Genomic DNA, 18,885 nt, shown 5'->3' with positions numbered 1-18,885 from the left:
TCTCAGAGTGGAGAGGGGGATGATGATGAGGGAGGAAGGGAATAATAGCACAGAATAGCTTTTGAAGGATTTTCTCCGTGTTTTTCTCTTCCAACGTGTTGATGCAGAGGTCAGTTTATAAACACGGTCTCCTAATCTTCATAAAAACGCCATGCTATTGTTGCTAATTAGCCACTACAAAAGCTTCTTCAAACTTTTCTTTGGGACGAGTAATCACAACTTAAGCTTTAGGCCCTTTTTGTATTGGAATATGCTTTATGAATATCGGTGGCATTGGTTCACTATTAACATAACAAGTAGTACAGAATTGTTCAGAAGTGTTTTTTTGCGTGTATTTACAGTTATTTCTATTCATATACCTCTGGAGACATTAAAAAAATTTTTTTTAAAAATACCACTTAGTGAAATTACAAGGGGAAGCATAGAACAAGTCAAAGACGATGTGGGATCATTCCAAGTCATTCCCTTTGAATGAGGTAGCTATCTCAAATACTAAAACATCCTCAGTATTTAAGAAACCATGAACGTTTCTGAGGAAAATTAAACCACTTGACGTCGTTCAATGATTCAACATCATCCCTATCAAACCTTTGATCTTATTACTGTGCGATAAAATATCTCTAAAACGTCCTTTTTACTCCCTTTAATAAGATTTGTTTAATCTTAAAAGCAGGCCATTTCTAAAAGGCTTAAATCAGGCTTAATGTATTTTATATTCTTGAGCAGCAGGGTACTTTTAGCCTGGTCCCAGATCTGTGTGTGCTGTAGAATCAACTATGGTTTGGTATGACAATGGCCGTAGAAGTTAGCATGACAGCCCAAACACATTGGTACATGGGTAGGGTTATTTGCATTAAGGCAGTGTACTGTATGGGAATTTTATGTTTTTTTATAATACAGTGTCTAGTTGGTTAGGGATTTTGGCAGGGCTGCATCACTGTGCATTTCGGGTTGAGAACTGGGTCTCCTACTCACAGATGGAGTGGTCAATGGCCACCCAAACTTATCCAGTCCACAGCAGAATTGGGTTGTGAAAAATCAAAGGGAGATAAAAGAAGTGCCTCTTGTTTTTTGAGAGAACACCAGGGAAACTCACACACACACTGAATTAGAGGTTGACCGATTAATCGGAATGGCCGATTAATTAGGGCCGATTTCAAGTTTTCATAACAATCGGAAATCGGTATTTTTGGGCGCTGATTTATTTATTTATTTTTTACACCTTTATTTAATCTTTATTTAACTAGACAAGTCAGTTAAGAACACATTCTTATTTTCAATGGCGGCCTAGGAACAGTGGGTTAACTGCCTTGTTCAGGGGCAGAGAACGACAGATTTTCACCTTGTCAGCTCGGGGGAACCAATCTTGCAACCTTAACTAGTCCAACGCAATAACGACCTGCCTCTCTCTCGTTGCACTCCACAAGGAGTTACGCAAATGCAGTAAGCCAAGGTAAGTTGCTAGCTAGCATTAAACTTATCTTATAAAAAACGATCATTAGCGTGCGCTAATTGTCGTTGTGTTGCTGGTTCGAGCCCAGGGAGGAGCGAGGAGAGGGACGGAAGCTATACTGTTACACTGGCAATACTAAAGTGCCTATAAGAACATCCAATAGTCAAAGGTTAATGAAATACAAATGGTATAGAGGGAAATAGTCCTATAATTCCTATAATAACTACAACCTAAAAATATTGAAGACTCATGTTAAAAGGAACCACCAGCTTTCATATGTTCTCATGTTCTGAGCAAGGAACTGAAACGTTAGCTTTCTTACATGGCACATATTTTACATGGAACATATTGCACTTTTAATTTATTCTCCAACCTTTGTTTTTACATTATTTAAACCAAATTGAACATGTTTCATTATTTACTTGAGGCTAAATTTATGTTATTGATGTATTATATTAAGTTGAAATAAGTGTTCATTCAGTATTGTTGTAATTGTCATTATTACAAATAAATGTTTTAAAAAATCAGCCGATTAATCGGTATCGGCTTTTATGGTCCTCCAATAATCGGTATCGGTATCGGCTTTTATGGTCCTCCAATAATCGGTATCAGCGTTGAAAAATCATAATCGGTCGACCTCTACACTGAATGCTAGCGAATGAGAGTCATATCATCTGGGGTGCTTAGATGCACCCTGTCAAACACGTTCTCAGTGAGATATGACTATTTGACCTACCAAATTCACCATGTCAAAATACAGCATTGTTTGTTTGTTGTAAATTGTCTCCTTAGCTGTAGTGTGATACATAAGATAAGCGTAAGCAGAAGCTACAGTCCTAGTTGATTGCTGGGACAATAGACCCTACAAAACGAATCTGACATAACTGGATAGGTGTAACGAATACAGTGGCAACCTTGCTCTACAAACAGTCCATTTACATTCCAATAACAGTCTAGCTACATTACCTAGTTATTGCTGGTTAGCTTTAGCAGGGTACAGCTCACCAAGGGGTGTGGCACAGTAAGAGCCTATCACTGCTCACTGCCTGTTTAATAGCCTGCTGTGTGCTAGCTAGCTCAAGAGCCCCTTCCATATGCAAACCCACTGGTCAATGCTAATTTGACACGGGTGCTATTTTCACTGACTGAACGTGCTGAGCGTGTACTGGGGGTCTACCGGGCCCTGGCTGCCGGACCCTCTACGCTCCCCTCTAAATAGAGGACAGGGCCAGTGAGGGCCCGGTGACCTTTCCAACCCAGCGGTGCGCTGCAGCCTTCAGCCAGCTGTCTATGACATGCTGCGCAGGTGGTCTTCTCCCAATTGCTGGTGCTCTCTCTCTCTGTCAGAGTGAACGGCGAAGTATACCACACACACTGGCGCATACACATGCGGGTCTCTCTCTTTCTCACACACACACACACACACACACACAAACACACCTACTCAAATGTGTGCTCCACACTCAGACAAGTGCAGTAGAGCTTACACACACAGGGTAGGCTAGTACAGATCATCCTCATCTGACAAGTTTAATCTTGGCCAGAATGATCAATGCTCTGTGCTAGCGCTTTTGAATTCCACTAATTAAATACAAAGATAATGTAACAGATCTGTTTGAACAAGTTATGCAAATGCTACAATAGTCTTTGGCTACATGACGGCATTCACAGAAAGCAAATGCACATCAAAGTGGGCCTACAGCAAAGCTAAAGTATGTTGCACATGCAAATGTTGCACATTTGCTTAGAATTAATGTATTTTATTGTTCAATCAATTCATTGAAGCATAGATACAATAGCCGTCCTCCAATTGCTATACACATGTCCCTATTCCCATTATGGATCTATTAGACCAAGGTTTCCCAAACTCGGTAGTGCCCGCCCCCCCCTCCTAAATGCATGTGTTGTTTTTTTTGACCTAGCACTACACAACTGATTCAAATGACTAACTCATCATCAAGCTTTGATTATTTGAATCAGCTGTGTAGGTGCTAGGGTCGAAAACCATAATGCTCACTCAGTGGCGGACCCCAGGACCGAGTTTGGGAAACCCTGTATTAGATCATATCTATCTTGTTGTTTTACTTTCTGGTCAGCTGCATGCAGTGTTGAGCTTTCCCCAAATCACTCTTGGTGAGTACTGCTGTATTGCTAGGTTTTTGCTAAAGGTTCATCCAATATGCACACACATCTCTCCCATTGAATTTGACACGGTGGCTCCCCCTTGTGGCTCAGACACATGCACATCTATACATGTACAGTGCATTTGGAAAGTATTCAGACCCCTTGAATATTTCCACATTTTGTTACGTTACAACCTTATTCTAAAATAAGTCAAATAAAATCCCTCAGCAATATACACACAATACCCCAATAATGACCAAGTGAAAACAGGTTGAGAAATGTTTGCTAATTTATAAAAACTAAAAACAAATACCTTATTTACATAAGTATTCAGACCTTTTTCTATGAGACTCGAAATTGAGCTCAGGTGCATCCTGTTTCAAGTCTCTGAATGTCCTTGAGTGGCCCAGCCAGAGCCCGGACTTGAACCCGATTGAACATTTCTAGCTATGCAGCAACACTCCCAATCCAACCTGAGAGGATCTGCAGAGAAGAATTGGATGATGTCTCCAAATACAGCTGTGCCAAGCTTGTAGCGTCATGCCCAAGACAACTCTAGGCTGTAATCGATGTCAAATGTCATATCTAAAAAACTGTTTTTGCTTTGTTATTATGGGGTACTGCGTGTAGATTGAGGGGAAAAAATATTGAATCCATTTTAGAATAAGGCTGTAACCTAACAGAATGTGGAAAAAGTAAAGGGGTCTGAATACTTTCCAAATGCACTGTATGTCAGAAGTTTGGACACCTACTCATTCCATGGTTTTTCTTAATTTTTACTATGTTCTACATTATAGAATAATAGTGAAGACATCAAAACCATGAAATAACACATATGGAATCATGTAGTAACCAGAAGAGTGTTGAACAAATCTAAATATATTTCAAAGTAACCACCCTTTGCCTTAATGACAGCTTTGCACACTCTTGGCATTCTCTCAACCAGCTTCATGAGGTAGTCACCTGGAATGCATTTCAATTAACAGGTGTGCCTTGTTAAAAGTTCATTTCTGGAATTTCTTTCCTTAATGAGTTTGAGCCAATCAGTTTTGTTGTGAGGATTGGTATACAGAAGACAGCCCTTTTTGGTAAAATACCAAGTCCATATTACGTCATGAACAGCTGAAATAAGCAAAGAGAAATGACAATCCACCAGTACTTTAAGACATGAAAGTCAGTCAATCTGGAAAATTTCAAGAACTTTGAAAGTTTCTTGAAGTGCAGTCGCAAAAACCATCAAGAGCTATGATGAGACCCAGAGTTACATATAATGCAGAGGATAAGTTCATTATTTATTTATTTTTTATTTCACCTTTATTTAACCAGGTAAGCAAGTTGAGAACAAGTTCTCATTTACAATTGCGACCTGGCCAAGATAAAGCAAAGCAGTTCGACACATACAACGACAGGAGTAAAACAAACATACAGTATAAACAAGTCTATATACGATGTGAGCAAATGAGGTGAGATAAGGGAGGTAAAGGCAAAAAAAAGGCCATGGTGGCAAAGTAAATACAATACTGGAATGGTAGATTTGCAGTGGAAGAATGTGCAAAGTAGAAATAAAAAGAATGGGGTGCATAGGAGCAAAATAAATAAATAAAATAAATAAATACAGTAGAGAAAGAGGTAGTTGTTTGGGCTAAATTATAGGTGGGCTATGTACAGGTGCAGTAATCTGTGAGCTGCTCTGACAGTTGGTGCTTAAAGCTAGTGACGGAGATTAGTGTTTCCAGTTTCAGAGATTTTTGTAGTTCGTTCCAGTCATTGGCAGCAGAGAACTGGAAGGAGAGGCGGCCAAAGAAAGAATTGGTTTTGGGGGTGACCAGAGAGATATACCTGCTGGAGCGCGTGCTACAGGTGGGTGATGCTATGGTGACCAGCGAGCTGAGATAAGGGGGGACTTTACCTAGCAGGGTCTTGTAGATGACATGGAGCCAGTGGGTTTGGCGACGAGTATGAAGCGAGGGCCAGCCAACGAGAGCATACAGGTCGCAATGGTGGGTAGTATATGGGGCTTTGGTGACAAAACTGATTGCATTGTGATAGACTGCATCCAATTTGAGTAGGGTATTGGAGGCTATTTTGTAAATGACATCGCCGAAGTCGAGGATCGGTAGGATGGTCAGTTTTACAAGGGTATGTTTGGCAGCATGAGTGAAGGATGCTTTGTTGCAAAATAGGAAGCCAATTCTAGATTTAACTTTGGATTGGAGATGTTTGATGTGGGTCTGGAAGGAGAGTTTACAGTCTATCCAGACACATAGGTATTTGTAGTTGTCCACGTATTCTAAGTCAGAGCCGGCCAGAGTAGTGATGTTGGACAGGTGGGCAGGTGCAGGCAGCGATCGGTTGAAGAGCATGCATTTAGTTTTACTTGTATTTAAGAGCAATTGGAGGCCACGGAAGAAGAGTTGTATGGCATTGAAGCTTGCCTGGAGGGTTGTTAACACAGTGTCCAAAGAAGGGCCATAAGTATACAGAATGGTGTCGTCTGCGTAGAGGTGGATCAGAGACTCACCAGCAGCAAGAGCGACATCATTGATGTATACAGAGAAGAGAGTCGGTCCAAGAATTTAATCCTGTGGCACCCCCATAGAAACTCCCAGAGGTTCGGACAGCAGACCCTCCGATTTGACACACTGAACTCTATCAGAGAAGTAGTTGGTGAACCAGACGAGGCAATCATTTGAGAAACCAAGGCTGTCGAGTCTGCCGATGAGGATGTGGTGATTGACAGAGTCGAAAGCCTTGGCCAGATCAATGAATATGGCTGCACAGTAATGTTTCTTATCGATGGCAGTTAAGATATCGTTTAGGACCTTGAGCGTGGCTGAGGTGCACCCATGACCAGCTCTGAAACCAGATTGCATAGCAGAGAAGGTATGGTGAGATTCGAAATGGTCGGTAATCTGTTTGTTGACTTGGCTTTTGAAGACCTTAGAAAGGAAGGGTAGGATAGATATAGGTCTGTAGAAGTGTGGGTCAAGAGTGTCCCCCCCTTTGAAGAGGGGGATGACCGCAGCTGCTTTCCAATCTTTGGGAATCTCAGACGACACGAAAGAGAGGTTGAACAGGCTAGTAATAGGGGTGGCAACAATTTCGGCAGATAATTTTAGAAAGAAAGGGTCCAGATTGTCTAGCCCGGCTGATTTGTAAGGGTCCAGATTTTGCAGCTCTTTCAGAACATCAGCTGACTGGATTTGGGAGAAGGAGAAATGGGGAAGGCTTGGGCGAGTTGCTGTGGGGGGTGCAGTGCTGTTGACCGGGGTAGGAGTAGCCAGGTGGAAAGCATGGCCAGCCGTAGAAAAATGCTTATTGAAATTCTCAATTATAGTGGATTTATCAGTGGTAACAGTGTTTCCTATCTTCAGTGCAGTGGGCAGCTGGGAGGAGGTGTTCTTATTCTCCATGGACTTTACAGTGTCCCAGAACTTTTTTGAGTTAGTGTTGCAGGAAGCAAATTTCTGCTTGAAAAAGCTAGCCTTGGCTTTTCTAACTGCCTGTGTATAATGGTTTCTAGCTTCCCTGAACAGCTGCATATCACGGGGGCTGTTCGATGCTAATGCAGAACGCCATATGATGTTTTTGTGTTGGTTAAGGACAGTCAGGTCTGGGGAGAACCAAGGGCTATATCTGTTCCTGGTTCTAAATTTCTTGAATGGGGCATGCTTATTTAAGATGGTTAGGAAGACTTTTAAAAAAAATAACCAGGCATCCTCTACTGACGGGATGAGATCAATATCCTTCCAGGATACCCCGGCCAGGTCGATTAGAAAGGCCTGCTCGCTGAAGTGTTTCAGGGAGCGTTTGACAGTGATGAGTGGAGGTCGTTTGACCGCTGACCCATTACGGATGCAGGCAATGAGGCAGTGATCGCTGAGATCTTGGTTGAAGACAGCAGAGGTGTATTTAGAGGGCAAGTTGGTTTGGATGATATCTATGAGGGAGCCCGTGTTTAAGACTTTGGGGAGGTATCTGGTAGGTTCATTGATAACCAGAACAGCAATGGACAAGGCATATTGACATTAAGGAGAGGCATGCTTAGTCGAGTGATCAAAAGGGTCCACTGAGTAGTGAGGTTGGTTAGGGTCACGGCGATTCAGACAGCTAGCCGGGCCATCGGTAGCAAGCTAGCATAGGATGGAGGTCTGTTTTTAGCCACCTCATGCATTTCTGTCGGTAGGATTACTGGGGTTCCATGTGGTAGCGGGGATCAATCCAATTCACAAAAAAAAAACTATAGATATAGTTATAGAGGCCCAAGGGAGAAAAAAATAAATAATTGTTCGATAGGTCTATTCAGATAGCAGCCGATAAGACAGCTAACGATTAGCGGACCGCAGATGGGCTTTCAGGTAACGTCGCGACGTAGGAGCCAGCCGGATAACTCCCTCGGGTAGATAACGTTGGTAGTCCAGTTGTGAAGGCCCGGTGGGGCTCCGCGTTGGCAGTTAAACAGGTAGGGATAGATGATTGTAGCCCAGGAGTGACTGATGGAACTCTTCAGCTGGCTAGCTCCGGAATAATTGGATGTTTGCTCCGGAATCGACGTAAGCCGATAGTCACACGGATAGCAGCTAGCTAGCTGCGAGATCCAGATATAAATGTCCAGAGTTAGCGGTTGAAATCCGGGGACATGGAGAGAAAAATATGTCCGGTATGTACCGGTCCGAGCCGCGCCATACAAAACTGGCGATAGATTTTTGAGCTAAAGGATAGCCGATGACCACAAACCGTGGTTAGCTGAATACCAACGATTAGCCAGTAAAGAAGCTAACTAGCTTCTGATTAGCTTCTGGTTAGCTTCAGGCTAGCTTCTGGCTAGCTTCTGGATTCGTTTCTGGCTAGCTTCTGGCTTGCTTCGGGTTAGCTTCTATGGAGGATTACAGATTTGAGGTAAATAATACTTTCTTTTTTTTAATATAAATTGGTGAGGCGGGTTGTAGGAGAGTGTTTTGAAGATGAGTTCATGGAAAATAAAAAATATATAAAAAGGTATGCGAAGAAAGTTGTAAATATATATATATATATATATATACGGGACACGACAAGACGAGGACAAAAGACGTGTGACTGCTATGCCATCTTGGAGCCAGTACATTAGAGTTACCAGCTTCAGAAATCGGCAATTAACTGCACCTCAGATTGCACCTGACAGAGTTCAAATAACAGACTCATCTCAACAGCAACTGTTTAGATGAGACTGTGTGAATCAGGCCTTCATTGTCGAATTGCTGCAAAGAAACCACTACTAATGGACACCAATATGATGAAGAGACTTGCTTGGGCCAAGCAATGGACATTAGACCGGTGGCAATCTGTCCAAATTTGAGATTTTTGGTTCCAACCGCCATGTCTTTGTGAGATGCAGAGTAGGTGAACGGAATGTGTGGTTCCCACCGCGATGAGGTGTTATGGTGCTTTGCCGGTGACACTGTCTGTGATTTCAAGGCAAACTTAACCAGCATGTATAAGGCTGTATAAGGACTATTTGACCAAGAAGGAGATTTGATTTGATTTGATTTGAATGAGTAGGTGTGTCCAAACTTTTGACTGGTACTGTATGTTGAGCTGTAGCTCGGTCCCAGCTGTAGGCAAGGCTATGGGATTTATCCAACTCTCTCTACTAGATTGGTTCGTTGTTGTGCCAAACATGTGTGTTAGTAGATGCACACAAGGATAGTTAGAGGAGTTGCCAAGGCACGTGCAGATCGAGACTATTTGATATTCTGAGAATGATTGATCAAAAAATCTGGGCACTTAAGGCATGTGACATGGTTTTCTGAGTTGTAGTTTTTGAATGCAGTTTCTGACATGAGATATTTAGTATTATCATAACTATTTGTGTTGCAGTGTCATCTCTTTTTGTTTGGTAAACCACCTGCTGATATTCTCATTTGACTTACTTATTTAATTTGATCTAATTACATTTCCTAAATAAGGAACCATAATAAGAGCCATTGCTACTACGATTTTATCAACATTATACCAGATTAGGCTAATGTAGCTGTTGGTAGTGACTCGATAAGATTGACATTTTCTGGATGACATCTTTGCACTTTTGATGTTGTCGTTAATGAGCGCCTTCCCTCGTAAGTATTCCCCCCTTACAATTTGTGTTTTAGTGTTTGTTTACCAGTGGAAGAACAATTAACCAAATTAACACTACCCAGGTTTTAAACTCCTAGCCCAACATAGAAGAGACTACATTTAGCAGCATCATGGCGATACCCACAGTACTAGATACCCACTGTACTAGTTTAGCATATTAGCATATTGTATAAGCCTATTAGCATATCATATGCGCCTAACATGTTAGCATTTATGAGCCTAGCATATTAGCATATCATTCGAGCCAAGTATATTAGCATATTGGCCAAGTATGTTAGCATAGCATATTAGCATATATCCAATAACGGCCCTCCTTATTGAAAAGTAGGCTGAATTCACTTCTTACAAGTGGAGAGTGTGGCTTGTTCTCATATGGTTCATTTGTTTTCAGGGCTGTTTGGGGTATCGGGGTATTGTTTCGCAGGCTTATTTTAAATCCTGTTTGTTAAGCTGTCTGTCCTTATCTGTCGACATTTGAGGAGGCGATTGCGTTCTTCCCCATCCTCTTTAAATGACAGGGATGTTTAGAGGTGTATGTCAATTGAGGCATGGACATTTGCAGGTTGCCCCACCGCCTAAGTCACAGTCCAATCATGCTCCTCCTATTAACTCCTCGGCTAGGGAACAATACATATACAGTTGAAATCGGAAGTTTACATACACCTTAGCCAAATACATTTAAACTGTTTTTCACAATTCCTGATATTTAATCCTAGTCAAAAGTCCCTGTTTTAGGTCAGTTAGGATCACTACTTTATTTTAAGAATGTGAAATGTCAGAATAATAGTAGCGATTATTATTTATTTAAGCTTTTATTTCTTTGGTTGGGATGGTGTTCTTCAGCTTGCAAGCGTTCCCCTTTTTTTCCCCAAACATAACAATGGTCATTATGGCCAAAGAGTTCTATTTTTGTTTCATCAGACCAGAGAACATTTCTCCAAAATGTACGATCTTTGTCCCCATGTGCGGTTGCAAACCGTAGTCTGTCTTTTTTATGTCAGTTTTGGAGCAGTGGCTTCTTCCTTGCTGAGCGGCTTTTCAGGTTATGTCGATATAGGACTAATTTTACTGTGGATATAGATGCTTTTGTACCTTTTGTATCTTCACAATGTCCTTTGCTGTTGTTCTGGGATTGATTTGCACTTTTCGCACCAAAGTACGATCATCTCTAGGAGACAGAACGTGTCTCCTTCCTGAGCGGTATGATGGCTGCTTGGTCCCATGGTGTTTATACCTGCGTACTGTTGTTTGTACAGATGAACATGGTATCTTCAGGCGTTTAGAAATTGCTCCCAAGGATGAACCATAATTTTTTTTCAGAGTTGTTGGCTGAATTCTTTTGATTTTCCCATGATGTCAAGCAAGACGCACTGAGTTTGAAGGTAGGCCTTGAAATACATCCACAGGTTCACCTCCAATTGACTCAAATTATGTCAATTAGCATATCAGAAGCTTCTAAAGCCATGACATCATTTTCTGGAATTTTCCAAGCTGTTTAAAGACACAGTCAACTTAGTGTATGTAAACTCTGACCCACTGGAATTGTGATACAGTTATAAGTGAAATAATCTGTCTGTAAACAATTGTTGGAAAAATAACTTGTGTCATGCACAAAGAAGGTGTCCTAACCGACTTGCCAAAACTCTAGTTTGTTAACAAGAAATTTGTGGAGTGGTTGAAAAACAAGTTTTAATGACTCCAACCTAAGTGTACGTAAACTTCAACTGTATAATATGTTTTTATTTAAACTACGCATCAAGGAGGCAAGAGATTAATCTTGGAGAAGATGATAATCAAAAATCTCTCTCCTGACTTTAATGAAGTAGCTAAAATCCATGTATGAAGTCTTCCATTGCCCTGTGATAGGGTCTGCCGTCACCCACAAGGTCAGGCATCAGGAGCAACCTTTACCAGCTTGCTCATAAAGCACACATTCACACACACACACACAGTCCTGTACAGCTAACCTTGTGGGGACACACAATTCAGTCCGATTCGAAATCCTATTTTCCCTAACCCTTAAAACTAACCTGTACTCTTACCCTAACCTTAACCATAACCCTAAAACCTAACCTTGGTTCCTAACCTTAACCCTAAAACTAACCCTAGCTCCTAACCCTAAACTTAATTCTAAAACTAATTCTAACCGTAACCCTAAACCCTCTACAAATAGCATTTGACCTTGTGGGGCCCAACACAATTTCCCCAGTTGGTAAAAAAAAAAAATATCCCCACTCTTCCTTGCGGTTGTTATGGACTGAAGGGCTTATTTTGAATTATAACTTGGGATACATATCATGTTGGCATTGATCTCTTACAAGTATTGGCAAATGGTAGTACCACCGGAATTCATACCAAATTGTGCTCGCTCAGATATGATATTTTCATACCATTTCAGCACAGTTCCTGCAACTATGGTGGATGTGTAACCAGGCTGAGTACAGCTTGGCTTGGCTCGGTTCAGCTCAGTGGTGTGAAAAACTATACTGCACACAGCCTGGCAGTTGTAATGACTACTGTGTGTCTGTCTGTGCCTTCCAGTCCAGAGTCAGAACCTGGTGACAGACAATGTGGAGGTGATGGAGGGTGACGTGGCCGTCATCAGCTGCAGGGTGAAGAACAACGACGATTCTGTCATCCAGCTCCTCAACCCCAACAGACAGACCATCTACTTCAGAGACGTCCGACGTGAGTACCACACACACACGCACACGCACACGCACACGGACACAAACTTATACATACACACACCTTAAAAATAGATTGGCCTACTAGTTCTACACAGACAGACATACACATACTTTCACATCAACTCTACAATAATATTTTGGTCCACTTCAGAGACTTACAGATGTTATTAGTACTTTCCACTGGTTGGAAAATACTAAATATGCCCACACACACAAACATAAAGTATAGCCCTAATGGTCGCACACTTTTGCAGTAAGTCCTCAAGTCCTCCTTCTGTCCTTCTTCTTCAGCGATGAGACGTGAGCACGCACACACATACACACACACAAACACACACACACACACACACACACACACACACACACACACACACACACACACACACACACACACACACACACACACACACACACACACACACACACACACACAGAGAAGCAGCCACATCAGAAGGGCTCCCATCTGTCTTTGATGGATACAACGTTCTGTCCCTCCCTCCAATCCTACCACCACAAACTCTTCCTCACTCACCCACACTCTCTTTCACACACATATACACAGACACACTGCCAGGTCCTCAGGATCCCCCTGGCATACATAAATCGTGCCTCGTGTTTTTCTGTTTCGCTGGGGCACCAAATACCAAGCCCACAGCTGGCTGTCAAGGGCATCTCTTCTTCCGACGGGGCGCCTTGATCTCTTGTGATCTTTTCCAGAGAACATTCGGGCATTTCACTGCAGCTGCACTTCTTAATTATAGCGTGGCTCTTCTACCAGCCTCCCTGAATATCATATTGGGCCGCTCCAACTGAAATCCATATTGGGGAAAAAAGGAGGGAGATAGAGGAGAGAGCTTTGACATTGACATCCTAGTTGCGGAAAAGCTCAGCGGTAGCATGTTTCTCCATCGCATCTGAAATTAATGTGACCCCACTTCAAGGGAGCGGTTGGAGCCGGGTGTGGATGAGGGCTCCTCCCCAGCGTGGCCCTCTGCACACAAAGTGAGCACACACACATGTTTTCATGCTCCTTCATACACACACACACACACACACATATACTGTAGGCACACTCGGCGAGTTAAGAGGCACACACACTTTTGCACTGGCACTCAGAGTGAAGAGGCAGACACTTGAAACCTGTGTAGTGGGTGGACGCCAGTCCTTTTGAAGACCAGAGACCACGTGTGTAAGGATTCCGCTGGGCCCCGGACGGTACCTGTCTGAAAGTAGCCTGTGCATTACCAAAGGACACCTTTACCTTACCTTTAACACCACCCGCTCCCAATCTTTTAATGAGGACATCACCTCCATATCCTCTGTGTTTTCAAAGCACTGACCTCGTCATTAACAGGTCCACAGCCGCCAAGCCAAAAAGGTCACCCTCTAATCTCTCCGCCACTCTCCTTATCATTAAAAGGTGTCTCTCTCCGGCAACGTTTAAGAGTGAGATGACGAAAACAGCATGGAGCCAGCTAAAGGGCAAGAAGATGGTTGGGCGCCACAAATCCCTTTTCCATGTGTGTGTGTGTGTATCGTGTGTGCATGTGTGTGGTGGGAGTCTGTGTGAAGAGCCAAATTACCCTCACCCACCTACCCTTTCCCTCTCTCACTCCTTAATAAAACTTTGATGGGCTTCTCTCAAAAAGTAGCCAGGCCTGCTAATCAGAATTGATTGCCGCCACTTAAGAAGAAGCCAGAAGCTCATCTCAATGAAACCAGGGAGAAACAACACAACTGAGATATGGAGAGGGAGAAAGATGGAAGAAAAGAATAACCCATTGCAGCCATAAAAGTTTTGTTTATCTCATCTTTATTTTTTCGCTCTGCTCTGAATTGCAGTTTATTTCCCCCCCTTTTGTGTTTAAAGTCAGCTTCATTTCAATGCAGAGATTGCCAGGACTCAATGGATATGGCCGTGTGTGTTTGTGCAGTCTTTTGTCCCCCATCACCCGTTTCCTCGATGGTGCCGAACGGACCTTTGGCTATTTGCGATAACACGAAAATAAGCAATGTATATTCAACACCACTTTAGGCGACTGTCCACCCCTCAAATGGAGTTGAGTGGAGAAAAAAAATGTCCATTGTCCACTTTGATCTGACTCAGGAAAATTAATTAGAAATCTTGAAAATAAAGTTTTATCTGTTTTATTATTTCATATTATTTTAAACATAAGTAAGATCACTTGATTTGTGAGATAACTTGGGGCCTTCTGATACGATATTATTAACTAAATAGCTGTATCTTTTTTTAATACTATAGCTTGCTATGTGAATCTGTGAATAAGATTTAAAGAAAGCCTTTATTTTCATAGAAAAGCTGTTTGTTTGGTTGTAGAGAGGCTGTATGAAGAAGATGGACTTTAGTTTTCACAATCTAATTCAAGACCATCATGGAAATGAAACATATACATCCCGGAAATTAAATGGATGAGGTACAAATATTTATCAAACTCTCTGCCTTGTGTGGCTCTTAAAACAAATAAATGAGCTCGTTTTGAAACCCCTATAGCTACTATATTCAAGTATAAATCAGCAGGAATAGGATACTGCTGTGTTTTGAGACGTGCATGGCGCTCCTCCCTTCTTTTTCTTCTTTGTGGCTGTTTTTGTCCCTGTTCCTAGCCACTGTGAATCTTATTCCCACGTTTTGTTTAAGTGTTTGTTGCCTCAGAGGTCTTTCCATGGTCACTGCATTTTCTTGCCCAATTTTGTCTTTCCTTGTGTTTGTACCTTCCAAAAAAGACATTACCTGCATAGGAGGTTTGTGGCACCTTAATTGGGAGGACAGGCACATGGTAATGGCTGGAGTGGAATCAGTGGAATGGTATCAAATACATCAAACAATATGTTTGATGCCATTCAATTTGCTCCGTTCCAGTCACTATTATGAGCCAAACTCCCCTCAGGAGTCTCCAATGATTACCTGAGAAACGCTATGCCAAACTAAAGGAATTGAAAGAACAAAATCAACATCGAAAGACATATTCAGTTTGTTTTCTTGAGTGGAATTGCTTTCTACTACTAGTGCCTTTGTTTTCCCTGAAACTCACCCCATTGGACATCACTGCTGCGTGTCCAATCCCGGGCTCCCCCACAGTAAGCTGGATGCTGCGAGCGGGCGCCGTTGTTGTGTCGTCATGGGGGACAACCTCCTGGGGCATGGCGGGCCGCTGTTGAGTCCTCACATGGCCACGCTTGTGTCCAGGACCAGCACCACTGCGCTAAAGCAGGGCCATGTTCCTTGTTGGACACAGAGCTGATGTCGTCAAGCACTAATGCTGTTTTTCACTCCAACAAATGGATCAGTATTCAGTTTCTCACCACCTCCAATTCTGTCTGTTTTTTTTGCCCAAAACCACATTTGTGTTGTTGATATACACTATATATACAAAAGTATGTGGACACCCCTTCAAATTAGTGGATTCGGCTATTTCAGCTACACTTGTTGCTAACAGGTGTATAAAATCGAGCATACAGCCATGCAATCTCCATAGACAAACACTGGCATTAGAATGGCCTAACTGAAGAGCTCTGTGACTTTCAACGTGGAACCGTCATAGGATATCACCTCTCTATCAAGTCAGTTTGTCAAATGTCTTCCCTGCTAAAGCTGCCCCGGTCAACTGTAAGTGATGCTATTGTGAAGTGGAACATCTAGGAGCAACAACGGCTCAGCCGCGAGGTGGTAGGCCACACAAGCTCACAGAACGGGACCGGGCGAGTGTTGAAACGCATAGCGCCCTAAAAATCATCTGCCCTCGGTTGCAACACTCACTATCAAGTTCCAAACTGCCTCTGGAAGCAATATCAGCACAATAACTGTTCGGCGGAAACTTCATGAAATGGGTTTCCATGGCCGAGCAGCCGCACACAAGCCTAACATCACCATGCACAATGCCAAGTGTTGGCTGGAGTGGTGTAAAGCTTGCCGCCATTGGATTCTGGAGCAGTGGAAATACATACTCTGGAGTGATGTATCACCATCTGGAAGTCCAACGGACAAATCTGGATTTGGCGGAAGCCAGAAGAACGCTACCTGCCGAATGCATAGTGCCAACTGTAAAGTTTGGTGGACGAGGAATAATGGTCTGAGGCTGTTTTTCATGGTTCAGGCTAGGCCCCTTAGTGCCAGTGAAGGGAAATCTTAACGCTACAGCATATAATGACATTCTAGACGATTCTGTGCTTCCAACTTTGTGGCAACAGTTTGGGGAAGGACCTTTCCTGTTTCAGCATGACAATGCCCTCTACAAAAAAGCGAGGTCCGTACAGAAATGGTTTGTCGAGATCGGTGTGGAAGAACAGGACTTGCCTGCACAGAGCCCTGACCTCAACCCCATTGAACGCCTTTGGGGTGAATTGTTTTTTAATGCCGACTGCGAGCCAGGCCTAATCCCCCAAAATCAGTGCCCAACCTCACTTATGCTCTTCTGGCTGAATGGAAGCAACTCCCCGCAGCAATGTTGCAACATCTGGTGGAAAGCCTTCCCCAGAAGAGTGGAGGCTGTTATAGCAGCAAAAGAGGGACAAACTCCATATTAATGCCCATGATTTTGGAATGAGATGTTTGACGAGCAGGTGCCCACATACTTTTGGTCATGTAGTGGAGATATACACTTACAGTATATTAACACAACAACAAGATATAGCATGTTAAAGGAGGCAATGTATGCAAGGTATGCATTGAGCATACAGTATACCACAATGGACTGGAGGCCATTTTTCAAATACCCACAGTACACCAGACTTTAGTGCCATTATGAACATTATCGGTGTTGACATAATGCTTTAATCATTCCTATTGGTGTCCACCTAACGCCGAGTCTCACAACAGATTACCAGCAGTTTAGCCCGTGATGCCTCACATTGGAGTGTTTTAATCCCAGCACATTCTTCAAATCAATACATTTAATTTAATCATTAGTGTCAGGCTGCCCCTTGCACTGACAGGCCTAACCCTGCTTTCAAGTCAGCCACTTTAATTAGTCACACATTATCTGTGTGTAACGTTAGCCTCTGTTGTGTTCATCCACTGCTAACAGAGGAGCCAAGCATAATGACTACTGGCACCAAAGTTAGCGGTTAGCGTTGAAAAGTAGCATAGGTAAGTAACTTAATAATTAAAGTAATTGAGTTAAGAAGTTGGGACAGTTATGAGGAGTTATGTTTTGATTGGACTTCAATCTTGGGCCTACATGCTAAAAATAGAGCTCTCCTTTGAACATTTGTCACCTACTCATTTGTCACTTACTCTGAATTCACACACTTGTTAGCTATTCTGTTTGTTGTTCTCTTCTGATATTCCAAGACCACCACCCTGCATTACCAAAGACATTAGCGATGAGTTGACACGGCAACATGTTTAACCCCTTCTCCTTTTGCACCATGTGGCTTGTCTTTGTGGGAGTAAGGGGAGACGAGTGGAATCGCGATGGGGTCTTCTGATGAGGGGGCACGTGGCTACTCCGAGGTGCTGGGGGGGGGGGGGGGGGGGTCGGGAAGGTCGAGAGGATTAACTCAAGGAAAAAGGGTGGATGGCAGTGGAGATGGAGCCATGCTCTGTGTTTCTTTGCTTCTCCACTCCCTCCACAGCAGCAGAACCAGAGAGAAGGCTGACAGCCTTGCTTTCTCTCTTCCTCTTTTCCCCCCTCACTCGCTCTTTCTTTCTCTCTTCCTCTTTTCCCCCCCTCACTCGCTCTCTTGCTTCCTCTTTTCCCCCCTCACTCGCTCTCTTGCTTTCTCTCTTTTTGCATAAAAGTGAAAGAGCACAGCTAACCAGCTGGAACCCAGAACAATCAGCTTCACCCCCCATCACTATCACAATCCTGGCTTTCATGTGCTCGCCGCCGCAAACTGTAATAATCCCAGATGATTTCTTCATTTAGTTATTTGTTTCCGTCTATGTAGTTATGTATTAATGCTACCTCTTTTTTCTTGTTGCTTTTGCTCCTTTGAACTGGGATGCTGCGGGTGAGAATAAATGTGGTGTGGGGAGAAAAGAAGACACAGAGAGCAGTAAATGGCTGCTGTCGATCTGTCAGAGGTGGTGGGGAGGCTTTCATCTGAACCAGACATTGGGATTCTCCATTGCGTTTGCCAGGCAAAACAACTCCCTAATGGATTGCTCATTATTCTGCGTGTGTGTGTCACCACATATTCCTGTTTTAATTAGAAACAAAAAAAAAGTTTTAAGTGAGAAAATAAAGGAAATTCACATGAGCCCCACAATGCCTACTTCACCCATGCTCTACCAAGGTTTTCCAGCACACAGCTTTGACCTACTATAGTAGCTTTATTGGGATATTGTACTTCAAGAAATATGTAGGGAAATTGCTTAGGATTCAAATGTTCTCAAAGATTAGATGAATTTCAACAAAGAAAGGACATTTTAATTAAACAAAGCTCACCTGGCATCAATATGAGTTTTTCCGACGTGTATTCAGCACAGTTTAAAGTCACAATCTATGATGGTGCTCCAAAGTGTCAAAGCATACACATGAC

General features: G+C 42.7%; 1 protein-coding gene across 3 annotated transcripts in view; it reads left to right on the top strand.

Moving 5' to 3' along the window:
* LOC139419477 (cell adhesion molecule 1-like) overlaps positions 1–18,885 on the top strand; it is a 521,843-nt gene that overhangs the window by 395,783 nt on the left and 107,175 nt on the right. For all 3 annotated transcript variants that reach the window (XM_071169427.1, XM_071169426.1, XM_071169428.1), the window contains exon 3: positions 12,233–12,379. In XM_071169427.1, coding sequence (XP_071025528.1) covers positions 12,233–12,379 — 147 coding nt within the window. The remainder of the gene's footprint in view (positions 1–12,232; positions 12,380–18,885) is intronic.

Source organism: Oncorhynchus clarkii, chromosome 10 (assembly GCF_045791955.1).
Source record: "Oncorhynchus clarkii lewisi isolate Uvic-CL-2024 chromosome 10, UVic_Ocla_1.0, whole genome shotgun sequence".
NCBI classification, from domain to species: Eukaryota; Metazoa; Chordata; class Actinopteri; order Salmoniformes; family Salmonidae; genus Oncorhynchus; species Oncorhynchus clarkii.
The sequence above is the reverse complement of the archived record's forward strand: the minus strand, read 5'-3'. Positions and strand labels throughout refer to the sequence as shown.